At 41.3% G+C, this 14592-nt stretch overlaps 2 protein-coding genes across 5 annotated transcripts in view; one reads left to right on the top strand and one right to left on the bottom strand.

Moving 5' to 3' along the window:
• The window catches only part of LOC105878255 (T-cell receptor gamma chain C region C10.5), a 48822-nt gene extending 46450 nt beyond the window's left edge, over nucleotides 1-2372 (top strand). Inside the window, exon 8 of the mRNA XM_012777595.2 lies at nucleotides 1768-2372. Coding sequence (XP_012633049.1) covers nucleotides 1768-1910 — 143 coding nt within the window. The 3' untranslated portion in view covers nucleotides 1911-2372. The remainder of the gene's footprint in view (nucleotides 1-1767) is intronic.
• A 7097-nt stretch (nucleotides 2373-9469) lies between these two features.
• Nucleotides 9470-14592, bottom strand: part of STARD3NL (STARD3 N-terminal like) — a 48563-nt gene continuing 43440 nt past the window's right edge. For all 4 annotated transcript variants that reach the window (XM_076006303.1, XM_076006302.1, XM_012777592.2 and 1 more), the window contains 2 exons: nucleotides 10986-11058; nucleotides 9470-9946 (listed from right to left, as the gene is read on the bottom strand). In XM_076006303.1, the coding sequence (XP_075862418.1) occupies nucleotides 11003-11058 (56 nt within the window). In that variant the 3' untranslated portion in view covers nucleotides 9470-9946; nucleotides 10986-11002. The remainder of the gene's footprint in view (nucleotides 9947-10985; nucleotides 11059-14592) is intronic.

Raw genomic sequence — 14592 nt, forward strand, 5'->3', positions numbered from 1 at the left:
CATGCTTCTAGACATTTTTTTTTCTTTTTGGTCTTTGGTCCTTGCTAATAATATGAACTAGTACTTACTGACTTATCAAGTGCTTTTTATACAGAGGTGTTGGGCTGTATTGTACATGCATTTTCTTTTTTAATCTTCATAACATTGCTATCAGGTGGTACAATATTTTTTCTCCATTTTACAGATGAGGGCAGTGAGCTAAAATTATTTAAGTCCTTTACACATGTCACATAGTTAGATCTGGAGTTTTAAATCAGGCCAAGAAAAGAAGTGTTCATACACTAATTAAGTTCTCTATCCCTTCTCTACAATATAGTCACATAGCAATAAATTCCAAAGCCAGGGCCCTGAGGCGCCATGGATATAATATGGGGTTGGGCAGGTACATGGGCTTCAGAGACTACAGACTGGAATTTAACCTTAGACCTTTTGATGATTAGTTGCATGAATATGGGTAAGTGACTTACATTTTGTGAGTCATGCTTCTCTCATCTTCCAACTGAGAATAACTACACCAAACTCGCAGTTATTGAAGCGATAATAGCACAGATGTGAAAGGTTTGACACAGAGTATCTCATTTAGCAGGCACAGAATCAGTGCTGGTTTCTAGCCCTTTCTCCCTGTCTATGCACAAAGCATGTGACTAGAAGCATTGGCTCCAGCCCTGCTCAAGTTTGCTCTGTCCCCAGTCTCGGGGGGGGGGGGGGGGACTCTGGATTTCAGCTGCCACACTTGGCAAGGTGGGGCGGCAATAATACTTCAATTGACTAAGCACAGGGAGTTACAAACACATCACTTCTTGAGATACCTTTCCACACCAAGGCCCAATGTTCCTGAATTAGGTGATCCTATGGTGACAGAACATGTAAAATGGAAATTTCCACAGGAAGACACTCAGCTTTGTGGCTCACTGAGTAGCCTTTACTTACTCCTTGACATCACATATTTCTTGCAAAACTACAAAGGATATTAAGTGCAGTTACCCAATGTCACAGCCACAATGAGAGACATTTAGGAAGGACAAGTGAGTGTGCCACAACCACCAAACAGCTCAGAGAATGTGGATTAACCACTTTATTCTATTTTTTATAATGCCCTCTTTATTAAACCATCCACTCGTGTTGCTGTAAACACCACAAAGTTCCATGGATTGTCCTAGAATTCTCTTCATATGCGTAATGTGTAATGGCTCTGATACTTTCATATCAGTAATCAACTTTGTTTATGCTTAACCTTTTGATGTCCAGGGTGTTTATTGCACTTGCAATTACAGAGTAGATGAAATATGTTCTGTTCTTTAAAGTCAGGTTACATGAGTTGAAATCTGGCACAGATTTGCTAAAAGTATGTCCTCAGGCAAATTCCCTCAGTGTCCTCCCTTTCTTTCTTTGCAAATGGGGATGAACATAATGTCTGTTTCTCTCTCTCTCTCTCTCTCTCTCTCTCTCATAGATTGTTATAAAGATTAATACTTTTATTCACCATTGAACCCATTCACTTAAAATGTAACCTTACTTTTTAATATTTTGTAATGTGCTAAGTGAATTCAGCAGAGGTTGTTAATCAGCTTGCAAGCTGAATGATGAGTTGTCTTGCTTTTGGTGGTGGTGTTGATGGTAGTGGTAGATGGTTACTTTTAGATTAGGCTGGTGGTGGGATCACACTTCAATGCAGATCATCAGAAATAAATACCTGGGGACCCCTCCTCATTAGTATGTCCCAGCCTGCCAAAAGAACAGTGAAACTAATTCAATGGCTTTTCTTAGATGCCCTGTGGCTGCAGCTCACAAATACCTCTGCGTACTACACCTACCTCCTCCTGTTCCTCAAGAGCATGGTCTATTTTGGTATCATCGCCTTCTCTTTGGTCAGAAGAACAACTGTCTGCTCCAGTGGGAAGAGATCCTAACAGATGTTGGCAGAAAGGGGTCATCAGGTCATCTTATTTTTGTGTTTTTTTTTTTTTTTCCATTGTCCCGAAAAATGTCTGCTGAGAATCTAGCTGGGTTTGCTTTCTGGATTTGGGCTATATTTCCATGTGTATTATTCTATTATGTCATTATTTTGTGGTGGTTTTTCAAACCAATAGGCAAACAGAAAACGTCATCCTGTAACAACAACAGTGAGTTGCCCAGGGCAGCCTTGAGCACAACTCTCTCCACTGTCTCCACCAGCGCCTCCAGCCAGCCCAGGTCATCACAGCCTCAGTGTAGACAGCTTGCAGCTCCCAGCCTCACCCCTTAGTGCCCTACAGCCAGTTAACTGCCAGAAAGCCTTCCCTTTACACGCCCTGAAGCAGCCTTCTTTGTGCTGGAATTCTGTGCTTTATTTTTTATAATAGGCACAATAAATTTTAAAAAAATCAAAAGTCTACTTTTGTCTGTGTGTACTTTAATTTGATGCAATTGAATTGAAAGTCTAAGGTAAGAAGCAGCATAGCAATCGGGCTATGAAATTATGTGTTGCTTGTATTAATGGTCTGATACCACATTTCTCATTCTTTCCCTGAGATAGTGGTTATGAATTCCCTTGGGGCACTATTTCTAAGAGAAGTCACAGCCAAACTAAGTAGCCAAGTTGTTTTTCTTTTAAAGGCCACCAGATTCAGATGTAATTGGTTTGGGACATTCCGGTGGCAACAGGGTCCCATCTAATGAGACTCGCACTGTGTGTGCAGCTTTGCACCCGTGTTTCCCCGGCATCGTGTTTCCTGATCCTCACCTTATCCCCGTGAGAGCTGCACGAACACCAGGAAGACAGCGTGGCTGAGGGGTTAGGCACATGCACACGGGTCACACGGGTCCTGGAGTGCCTGGGTTTGAGTCCTGGGTCTGGTGTTAGAATCTCTGTGACCTCAGGAAAGTTTCCTGAACTCCATGAGCCATAATTTCCTCATGTAAAGTGGAGTTACAGTGCCCTGTCTCCTGGAGTTGCCGTGTGGATTAGACGAGTTAATAACGCTTGGTGCACGCCAGTCTTCAGGAGCATTGACTTGTACTGTTGGTAGCTCGGCTTCATAAACAGTAGATGCCACACGCACACACACAGCGCTGACAGGGATCTCTATTCTTACCTCTCTGCAGAGAGGTGAGTTGGAAAAGGATCAGTGAGTTTCTGCCACACACCGGGCAATCGTGAGTCCTCCAGGAGCCCTTCAGTTTATAGCGCAGAGAGATTACGAGTTAATCTGCCTACCTTGATTAGGTAATCTAAAGTAGGTAATTTAAGGTAGGTAATTTCCCTACTTGATTATGTAACTATTTTTTAAGTAATATTTTTATGTTTTTATTTTTGGAGACAGGCTCTTGCTCTGTTGCCCAGGCTGGAGTGCAGTGGTGTCACCATAGCTCACTACAACCTCCAGCTCTTGGGTTTAAGGGATTCTCCCACCTCAGCCTCCCTAGTAGCTGGGACTACAGGTGCATGCCACCATGCTCAGCCATAATAGACATAATTTAAAGCCAGGTCTCTCTGAACCCAGAGTTTATACAAACACACACACACACACACACACATACATGCACACATACCCAGTATCATGTGTCTTTCCTTTCCACCACTTTCAATTGGGAAAACAAAATGAAACGAAGACATGCATTGCTTCTTTACTGCAGGCATCCTGCAAGGAGTCACTGAGAATTTTCTTAATGGCATGTAGGTACATCTATGTTTCCCCTTCATATATATAGCAGGCTGCTGGTGTTTCATTAATTCCACGTTTGTCTTTCCTCTTGGGATAAAACTGTGACCTACTCTGGAGTGACCATAATATCTCCAAACAGGATAGAAATTCTGCCTTAGACTTGCTCCTGCTCTTCACGGGGAGCTAATGACATGGGCTGCACGTCCCCGCACAGCAGCACCGCTAATGCTGCTCTCTGTGCCCGTGGAGCCTCTGCCAGCTCCTCCCACAGGCTAAAGAGGCCCGGAGGTCCCCAGATTCACCCCAGGGGAGACTGTGGAGTACGCAGGTGCATTTCTGAGACAGGAGGTAGGTTATGCACCCCTCATGGTCCCGCACTTTTCCACCACAGCACGACGGCCACATGTATGGAGGCCACACAATGTGGTGGGAGAAAGACTGGCCCAGAAGTCACACTTCAGGGCTAGTTACAGTCAGGGCTGCTTGGTCTGTCTCTACATAGCTGTGCCACTTGTTCTTAACCATCTCACTTTGCCTAAGTTTATCCGCCTTTAGAGGAATATGTTCAAATGAAATAATTTCAGATTTCTACCTAAAGTTACTGAGTTCAGTGTCATTAACATCCTAATGAAGTAATAATAGCAGTCACTTGTATAGTGCTCACTGTGGCCCATGCACTGGTCTAAGTACCTGCTAACTCATATAATTCTCACAGGAACCCTATGAGATATGTATAATTATCTCCGTCCTATAGATGGAGAAACTGAGGCAGAGAGGGCTAGGGAACTTCCCCATAGCTCTTAGGAAACAGGGCTGGGCATGAACCGAAGCAGCCTGGCTTTAGGAGCTCTGCTCTTAACTTCTCTGTTATTTGCTCCTAGAGTGGAAACAGGTCCCTTTTACTTTCAATGAAAGCAGGAAAATGTCCTTCCTTATCAGGCTGGGAGCTGGTGCCGAGAACTGCCCTTCCCCTGCCCAGGGTCCCCTTCCCTGCTCCGACGCTGGTTGTGCAATTGAGGCTCATAGGCCCCCTGCCCACGACATGCTAGGAGGACGTTTTACACTGGCCTCCTGTTACCAACAGGCTTCTGTGATTCAATCCCCAGAACACGAAATAAATACCCAAATATCAGGCCACATCCACAGATGTGCAATGGAAGAATTAGGCAATGATTTATACGGTTCCACATACACACACTCATGTATCCATAGTCATTATAGAGTTAGAATACTTTATACACTTCTCAACTTAAAAAAAGAAAGAAAAAAATAGAAAGAAAGAAAAAAGGGAATATAGAAAGAAAGGAAAAGGAAAGAAAGATATTTTTTAAAAGCCCCACATACTTCTCAACTATAATAAAAGAGAAACTTCAACACAACAGTTAAAATTTTCCCAATTATGCATCCTCTCCACCGCTTGGGAATTCCTTTCCTCATGGACTTCATTTATCTGAAGGTTTTTTGTCTATCAAGAAGGCCACAATTAAGGTCACTACAGAACTGCCAATTAGAAATTCTAAGTAATAAGAGATAACTTGAGGTACTGCACCTTATATGATATAATTCAGCCTAACAGCTGGAATCTCAACATCTTCATTAGCCTTGAAAGCTTATCTGAGTAAATGCAAAGTTTCCATCATGTTTTGCTAGGTGATATTTTTTTCTTTGTTTGCTTTTTCTGTTTTGTTTGAGTAATAGCAAGTACCTAGCACTTAGTATCAGGAATTCTAAGCAGTTTGCATTCTTTCTCTCTAAAGCTCTCAACTGCATCTCCTTGCAGGCATTACGCTGGTTTCACAGATAAGAAAATCAGGGAGGTTAAAAAATATGCCCGAGTTAAGCACTGAGTGAGTCCGTATGACTCCAGGACTGTTCGACTTCAGACTGGCTGCCTTCACTGTCTACCCAGGGCTGTCCTTTAGGAGCCTTTATCACAGGCCAGACACCAGGACTTTGGTAAAGACCCTTAGTCATTCTTATGTGCAGCCAGGGTTGAGGCCTGCAAGTAAAGGAAACAGCGCTTGAGCCCAGCTCTGCGGTGTGAGGAGCCGGCACAGAGCACACTGCGCATGTGTGGAGGAGCCGGCACAGAGCACACTGCGCATGTGTGGAACGCACCTCACCTGGGAAGTATTCCTACCATTCGATCCATCAGTTTCCAAAGGAAACAAAAGATTTATGTGCAGGGATGTTTACTCACTATAGCACTATTTCAAACAGCCACAAATTAACCCAAATGTCCAATCAGAAACTAATTAAAAAGGCGGGTCACCGTGGCTCACGCCTGTAATCCTAGCACTCTGGGAGGCCGAGGTGGGAGGATTGCTCGAGGTCAGGAGTTCAAGACCAGCCTGAGCAAGAGTGAGACCCCCCATCTCTACTAAAAATAGAAATAAATTAGCTGGACAACTAAAAATATATAGAGAAAAAATGAGCCGGGCATGGGGGCACATGCCTGTAGTCCCAGTTACTCAGGAGGCTGAGGCAGGAGGATTGCTTGAGCCCAGGAGTTTGAGGTTGATGTGAGCTAGGCTGAGGCAAGGGCACTCTAACCCAGGCAACAGAGGAAGACTCTGTCTCAATCAATCAATCAATCAATAATGCCATATAATAGACTAATATGCCTCTTCAAAAGATGTAGATTTTTTAAGGAAATAGAAAATATCCAGGCCATGGTGTTGAAACATAATATGCATAATATGATCTTATTAAAATGCTAGATAAATACATAGGCTAGATAAATACATTTGAACATTTACATGGTTCAAAAGCATTCCAATTTTTATTAATGTAAATATGAATGTACATATATGCCAACATATATGTACATGAATCTATATTCTCGTTTCCCTTATACAGATACTATGCAGTATGCATTACTATGCACTTCTCTTTTCATTTATAAATCCTAAGGCTCTTTTTATGTCAGTATACAGAGACAGAGAGCTATGGGATAGTTCACTGGTGAAAATATTCAGCTCTTAGGTACATTTCCAATCTTTTGCTGTTATAAAAATGCTGAAATACATAATACTGTTTTTATGTCATTTGAACATGTGCATTGGTGATTTTGATAGGTTTTGTCAACTTGCCCTATATAGAGATAGCCCTGATTTTGTTCTTCTCCCACACTATATGTGAGAGCTGAGAGCATGCTGCCTAATGTCAGCATTTCACTAATCTGCCAGCAAAAATAGTATCTCATTGTGGTTTTAATTCGCTCTGCTCTATGGATGAAGATAAACATCTTTAAGGTCTATTTATATTTCTTTTTCTGTGAAATATCTGTGCCTGTCCTTTGACTATTTTTTCTATTGAATAATAATACAAGCATGACACTCATTTGTATGTGTTTGTGTATTTCTGCAAAGACATAAAACAAAATGTTCTATATATAATAGGTGAGTAAAAACGTGATTATGTATTTTTCTATTTTCTAAAGAATCCTTTTAAAGTAAGAAACTGTTATATATTGGTGTCTTATTTAACATTGGAAGGTCTTTTGCTTGTTTAAAATAAGCTCATTTCTGTGAAGCAGGTTCTTTTGGAAACCAAGTAGAAGTTTCTATTTGAAAACAAAATAAGACCAACCAGACTTAAGAAAGACTAAAGTTAATTTAGATCTAGTCCTTGATTCTCATGAATTGAGCAGACCTCTTGAGGGCAGGCATTGGCCTCTAGTTAGGGGCTTGGGTTTCTGCATTGGGAAACACAGAAACAAAGAGAGGACACTTGAACCCCTAAGAGCTTTGTGGGGCTGATATCACTGGCCGAGGTACCAGGCAATGTCTCCTGTGGTTTCCAACTTCTTAGCAACTTCCTTCCCCAAGTCAGCCTGGGCTGCCCTGAACGTGGGCAGTGTAGGAAGGCAGCCGGTGGTGGTGGAGGGGGAGGCAGAGTAGGTGGCAGGAGGGCGCTGGTGTGGCTGGTGGTGTTTTATTTTCTCAGGCTTCTTTTGTTTACATGCTCTGTCAAATGCGGTTGATTCGTGGAAAATACTCAAAGTCAAACCGGCCCCTACTGGTTGAGGCCATGCTATGGTGTCAGAAAATAGGGGCAGTTAAACCACAACCAACTTTGCTCGCTTTCAAAATGCCACAGCTAAAGGAAAGAAAATATCCCTCTTCACACATATGAGATTGCTATCAAACATACTGCATGCTGTGGGTAGGGTGGGATCCTCGAATTGATGTTCAAGCTCGTTAGCTACCGTGTGAGCTGGGAATGTAATGCCCAGGACTGTTGGGTCCACTCCCAGGACACTGTTCTTAGAGGCAGAGGACATCTTGCAGCAGTGACATGATCCCTGACATCCCGCCAAGTGTCTGTGCTTTTCCAAGGTATTTGGTTTAACAGATGCTAGTACTTTCTGGTTTCCTTTCCTTGATGGAAACAAGGTGACCCAACATCCATGCTCATGAACCTATCAGAAGTGGGGAACCTGAAGCCTTAGAGCCACTTGTGGCCTTATAGGTCCTTAAATTCAGACTTTTGACTAAATCCAAATTGTACAGAATGAATCATTTTATTAAAAGGGGTGCAGCAGAGAACAATAAAGCCTCACTTGCCTCCTTTGGTGCTAAGAAAAAGAACAATCTTGAAATCAGAAGGATGCATGTGGGCAACAGTGATGTGCTTCTGTCCCACAGGGACCTAGGGATATGGAAGCCCTGAGTCCTACTGTGTAACTGAGTGTCATATAACGAATCATAGTAAGTCCCTCTACAAAGACAAAATGACTTTAGAGTCCCAACCTGAGCAAGGCTTAAAGAGGACCTTAATATCAGATAAATGAGTGACTGGGGTCAACTTGAAGAAGCTTGTTCAGCAATGTGAGCATAAAAAGCAAATGTCCACCCCCCCGCCCCCCCCACCATACCCACCCAGGTATGGTACCCAGTGAGTGCCAGGCCCGTTGGCTGAATCTATCAACCCCAGAGGGAAGTATAACTCCTTTGTTTAAATAATCCTGTAGGCTCTCACAGTCACTCCATGACGTATTCAAATGCTACACCTCATTACCCTGGGTCTGTGCTTACAGAGCTAACTGAGAGTGAGCCTTGGCTTCCTATGAGGACTGGCAGCATCCTGGTGCAACCCAGCATGTCTGGGTGCCAGCTCTTTCTCGGGTGGAATTAACACCTGATGTCCAGCTTGGGCGTCATCTGTGGGCTTGGCGTGTATGCGCCTCCAGAACCGAGACAGGAGACTCTCACTGATACGACACACTGAGTTCCTAATGTTTCAGTCCCAAGGGCAGATCTTGCAGATTTTCCTTGACCTTTGTCTTCAAGGAGAAGCTCCTCCTGGCGGGACCCCAGCCTCCCAGCGAGGCCCCCCTGCCCACTGCACTGCTGAGATGTGACCCACTCTTAGAACAAGCAGTGATGGAGGTGACTTGATTTGCACAAAAGGTCAGTTTCTGTCCATACCAGCATCGTCACCACTACAGGCAATTTTTTCTTAAATGGCACAATGAATGACGAAAAAATACTAAGAGACATGCTGACTTCCTATGAATCATGAAGGCAAATATTCATGTTTGAGAAAAATAGGTCACAATGTATTCTAGTTCATTTTAATTCAAATTGGCTAAACATGAAGAAAATAATGGTAGCAATGGTTTCAGTCATTTTTGGGTTCTAAAGAAGAGTACTTGGAACATTTTAGAACAATCTGTCAGAGAAAACACGATTTATGATAAAAATAATACAAATGTCTGGTGCCATTTTACATGTATTCACAATCCTTCCCTGTTCCCCTTTCATAATTCCAAAACTTTAGGCCGAATACATAATGCAAAACATGAAAAATAAAACTAAACATTTTGATATGTTGCATTTTATTACTTTTTAAAATTATACAAAGAACACAAGTGCATGAGTTAAAAAAACACAAGGGAAATGTATGGTGTTAAAAAAGAAATACAAAATGAATCTGAGACACAAAACAAAAAATTCCATTCTGTGAATCGAAATAAAAAGGTATTGCGCTTACTAAAAAAGCGTTATTTCAATATATTAAGAAGTCTTTTGATTAGGAATACAGCACAAGACTTTCTTCACCTATTCATTAACACATCAGTCTCACAAATAGAGGAGAGATCATTATGTTATCTTACCGGCCACACGCGGGCGAGTAAATGTGTATGGATATGGTACAATGTCTGTGAGGTATTACAATAAATAAATTCTTTATTATTCAATAAGTCAGCGGTGGATGTCACCGTCTCAACCTTTAACAGAGAGACCCCAGCGCCAGTCTTTTCTTCCTCAGATGACTTTCTGTGAGAGTCTTTCACACTGAGAAAAACAATGAAGACAAAATGTTTAAGAAATAGTGTTAAAAGGCAAAATTCTCCACTTGGCTTACACGTTACAGCACAGTCTGTGCACTGAAGACGGGCTGTGATAGAGACACATGAGGACTATGGTTGTGGCCACACCAGCATTTATTTTAAAGCACTAGAACAGGATCAACTACCGGCAGGCCCACATTTCTTTTTTTGCCTGGAGTCTACACCAGTGTCGTGGAGAGACGGCTGCGGGGCGTTGGGAGCTGTGGGGCAGGAACAGGGGCCAGTGAGCTAGGACCTCAGCTGCCTTTGCCTCAAGTCAGCCCCTGTCCCGGCTTCCTAGCGATTTACAATCCATCAATTCCTTCTTCCTTCTGTGGTTAAATAATTAGGCAGAGTTGCTGCTACTACAAATTACTTTATGTTTCCGTGCCTCGTATTTATGAGGCTGAATGATTTCCTTTGATGATTGAAAGGGATTTAACAGTGTGTCCCCTTGAAGCACATGGAGTGCTACTGCTGTGTATGTGTTAGACGCTCCAAAACCCTTGAGAGACAGCCTGGCGCAGGGCTGGAGCGGCCCCTGGTACCTGACTGGGTGGGTCCGAGCCCCAGCTCTGTCACTTGTATGTGTGCGACCTTGCGCAAGTTGCCCACTCTGTGTGTCTGCTGTCTCAAGGGTAAAGGGAGGAGGTGACAGAACCCGCAACTCACAGGACTGCTGTCCTCTTAGCATAGGTAGGTTCATACTTGTCATTAAAACAATGTCAGCCATGCAGACATTCTGGTTAAGTAAATGAATATGAATTTATCTTTATTCTTTAGAATTTGAGATTCTGGGGATTTCTAAAACTTTACAAATTTATACCTATTCAGAAAATGTTAAAAAATTTTACATTAATAAGATATGACTGAAAAGTTCATGTAAATAAGACAAATATAGCTATATACCTACGCTCTAATTCTTTGAATTTTGCTTTCAATCTATTCAAGGATATCTCCGTACTTAACTACTCTGTTGTTACAGTTTCACTTCAAACACTTACTGTAACTAAAGTAGTACTCAGAGTTCTAAAAGTGGCTTTTCACTGTCTTGTTTTTCTTCAGCTTCTTCAGATCCTACAGGGTGGGGAAGAGTAAGGAGAAAAGGTATTTCATTCCCAATGTAATAAACTATTTCATTAAAATTACGATATATTTGCATAACATTTTAAATGGAAGATTAAACATATGCTTCATCCTCAAAAGATTTAGGTTAATAAACTGCTATTTTAAAGTCTTTACTTCTTGGAGGAAGAAAACCTTTAAACAATAATCTATCACCTGCTAATCTATCCAAATGCATTTCACTTACGTATCAAAAAAAACACAAAAACTTACACAGACTTAGAATTATTATCAATTGCTATTTCTCCTCCATCTCTTTGCTGTCAAGCTTGAATATATTTTTTAACTGCAGATAATGTGGAGCTTTGGTACAAATAATTGAATCGAGGTATTTTTTTAAAAACTGCCTCACCAGGTGTGAGTGAGGGCTTCCTACAGCTGAGGGAGGTGCCAGACGGTCACCATGGAGCTGCCACCATAGTCTGACCATTCTGCATCGATGTCTCATGAGTCTTGTTATTCCTACATTCGGCCCCATCATTCTATTCAGAGTAAATAGTATCTACTATTCATTATGTAGATTTCTTCTCTAAAAATTACAAAAGAAAGCTAAATATCTGAGAATAAAGGTTAAACTGATATTATATTTCCTTAAAATATCTTGTATCCAATTAAAATCATGTTCCTATATATATAGTTTATAACAACATAGAAAATGCAAATGCCATAAAGTAAAAGCAAATATATAATGAATAAGAACTTTATATATCATCAGATCACATTTGATAAAATTTAAAAGAACCAAATATATGAGAGTAAGTAGTAGAAAATAACCACATGACTTCTACAAAATTTTTCTGGATATTCCAACATTTCGATAATAAACTTGAATTCACTTTATAATTTTTACATTATACATTTTAAAAGCAGGATATAGGCCGAGCGCAGTGGCTCACGCCTGTAATCCTAGCTCTCTGGGAGGCCGAGGCGGGCGGATTGCTCAAGGTCAGGAGTTCAAAATCAGCCTGAGCAAGAGCAAGACCCCGTCTCTACTATAAATAGAAAAAAATTAATTGGCCAACTGATATATATATAAAAAATTAGCCGGGCATGGTGGCGCATGCCTGTAGTCCCAGCTACTCGGGAGGCTGAGGCAATAGGATTGCTTGAGCCCAGGAGTTTGAGGTTGCTGTGAGCTAGGCTGACGCCATGGCACTCACTCTAGCCTGGACAACAAAGCAAGACTCTGTCTCAAAAAAAAAAAAAAAAAAAAAAGCAGGATATAAATAATATAGGTAGTACTGTCACAGTGATGTGAAACTACACACACATAACACACAACTAGAAGGAAACACACTAAGCTGTCCACATCAATGTTACTGAATAGTCTGAAGGATAGATGAGTTTTAATTTTTGTCCTTTCCAATTTTTTATAAAAAGCATGCATTATTTTCATAGTCTGGGAAGGGACATAAGAAAAAGAGCTCTGTGAGAAGACCAAGGTTGCAGGGTAGGGATGCAATCAGGTCACAGGTAAATCCAGCAGCTGGCCTCAACTGCTGCTTTAATCTGTGAGATAATATATAGAAAGAGGACTTTTTTTTTGTTTTCTTATGAGGATAGCTACCTGGATTATAGCCCAGAACAAGTTTGGTACAGGAGAAAAGTTGGTTGAGCATCGTAAGAAAAGATTGTGTTCTACACCTTAACCTCATAAATGTCATACCGTTCAGGTTGAATTTGTAGTAAAATAAATAGATAAAGATATAGTGGCTGGAAGACTTTACTTTCCAGCCTATTAAAGTGCTGTAAATCATAGAGACACGAGGTGGTTAAACTGCTCGTTCTCGGCTTGAAAGAAGCTTGAGGAAGATGGTCATATAAAGTCTTCTTGTTCCCAGACTCACCTTCCACCTGCCAGGCCAACAGCACTTAAACCACAATGAGTTGATGTGCCTTGGAATTACTTGGGAGTCCTAAATAAAGCGAAACCCTTAATTAAAACATAACAATACTTTATTCTTTACATTATTTTAAAAGGGAATATGTATTGTTATGTTTTAATTAAGGGTCTCGCTTTATTTAGGACTAAATAAATTTACATATTTTATATATTTTTTTACATATTTTATAAGTGAGGAAGTCAATAAAGCTTCTCCTGAAAAGCACCTAAAAACCTTGGGAAAATGGACAAAACTAACCATCTCGCCACTGTGGAAATGACCAAAGGCATACAGGAAATAGAGAAGCGTTCACAGTTGAAATACTGCAAAACTCAGAAAACAGCAGAGGTGCTCTTGCCTGGAGCTGCTTCTGTTCCTCCCCCACCTCCCAACACTCAGTTTGATGGGTGTGTGGGTTCTGCCAGGGTGGGTCAGGCCATGAGGACTGGCTGCAAAGCTACCCAGTTGAAAGGAGCTCACTTAACTTGTAGTGGGGAGTCACAGTCATGCCCAGTGGCATTGGTGCAAAAGTGTCAAATTCAGCAGCAGGTGAGCAGAAGGGGCCAGCTGCTCTGACAGCACAGGGCTGGGGTCACTGTTGTGGCAAGCATGTGCCTGGGTAAGGCTGCGTGCCCGCACACAGAGGAGACCCAATAGAGCACAAGCTAGCCAATCATACTGAGCCGTGAGCATATGCAGGGAGAGCATGAAAGGACTCAGCGGAAAATGAAAGCTGGGGAAGACCTGAAAATGGCCCAGACTCAGCCCATGTATATGTCCGTTTGGCAGAGGATAGAAGCCGTAATCCACGTGCTTGCGTGTGATCCTCTGTCTAATCACTGGCTACCACTGAGCTCTGTAGACCTGGGTGACTCCTAAGAAGCGAGGCTTAGAAAGAATAGCAAGAATTGAGCACAAAACAAACAAACAAACAAACGAAGCCAAACAAAAAACACAAAACTGAGAGAAAACAAAAGTAACCATTCATCCCAGGGCATACAGATTTAGCACAGAAAATTTAGTTAACAAATAAAGACCAACAAGAGCAACCTTTTGGGAAAAAAATCAGAATCCAGAATTGCTATATTTTCAGCAAAATATTTTTCAACACAACGACAAAATACTATAAGGCATGCAATGAAAAGGAAACTGTGACCATTCTCAGGAAAAAATAACAGTTGAAATAAACTATATCTGAGTGTCTCCAAACTGCATTTATCAGACAAAAACATCAAAGCAACTATTATAAATATGTTTAAAGAATGACAGAAAAAAAATCAAAGGGAAGTATGACAATGATAAATCAATAAATAGAGATTCTTAGGAAGAAAACAGAAATGATAAAAAAAAAAAGAACAAATTAAAAAAAAGAAATTCTGGAGTAGAAAAGCTTAGTAAGTGTAATGAAATAGTCACTAGCGGAGTGTCGGGGGGGATGGGTATATACAAACACAATGAGTGAGATGTGCAACGTCTGGGGGATGGTCACGCTTGAGGCTCTGACTCAAGGGGGGAGGGGGCATGGGCAATATACGTAACCTTAATACTTGTACCCCCATAATACGCTAAAATAAAAAAAAATTAAAAAAATAAAATATTCAAA

This window comes from Microcebus murinus, chromosome 9 (genome assembly GCF_040939455.1).
Source record: "Microcebus murinus isolate Inina chromosome 9, M.murinus_Inina_mat1.0, whole genome shotgun sequence".
Classification (NCBI taxonomy): Eukaryota; Metazoa; Chordata; class Mammalia; order Primates; family Cheirogaleidae; genus Microcebus; species Microcebus murinus.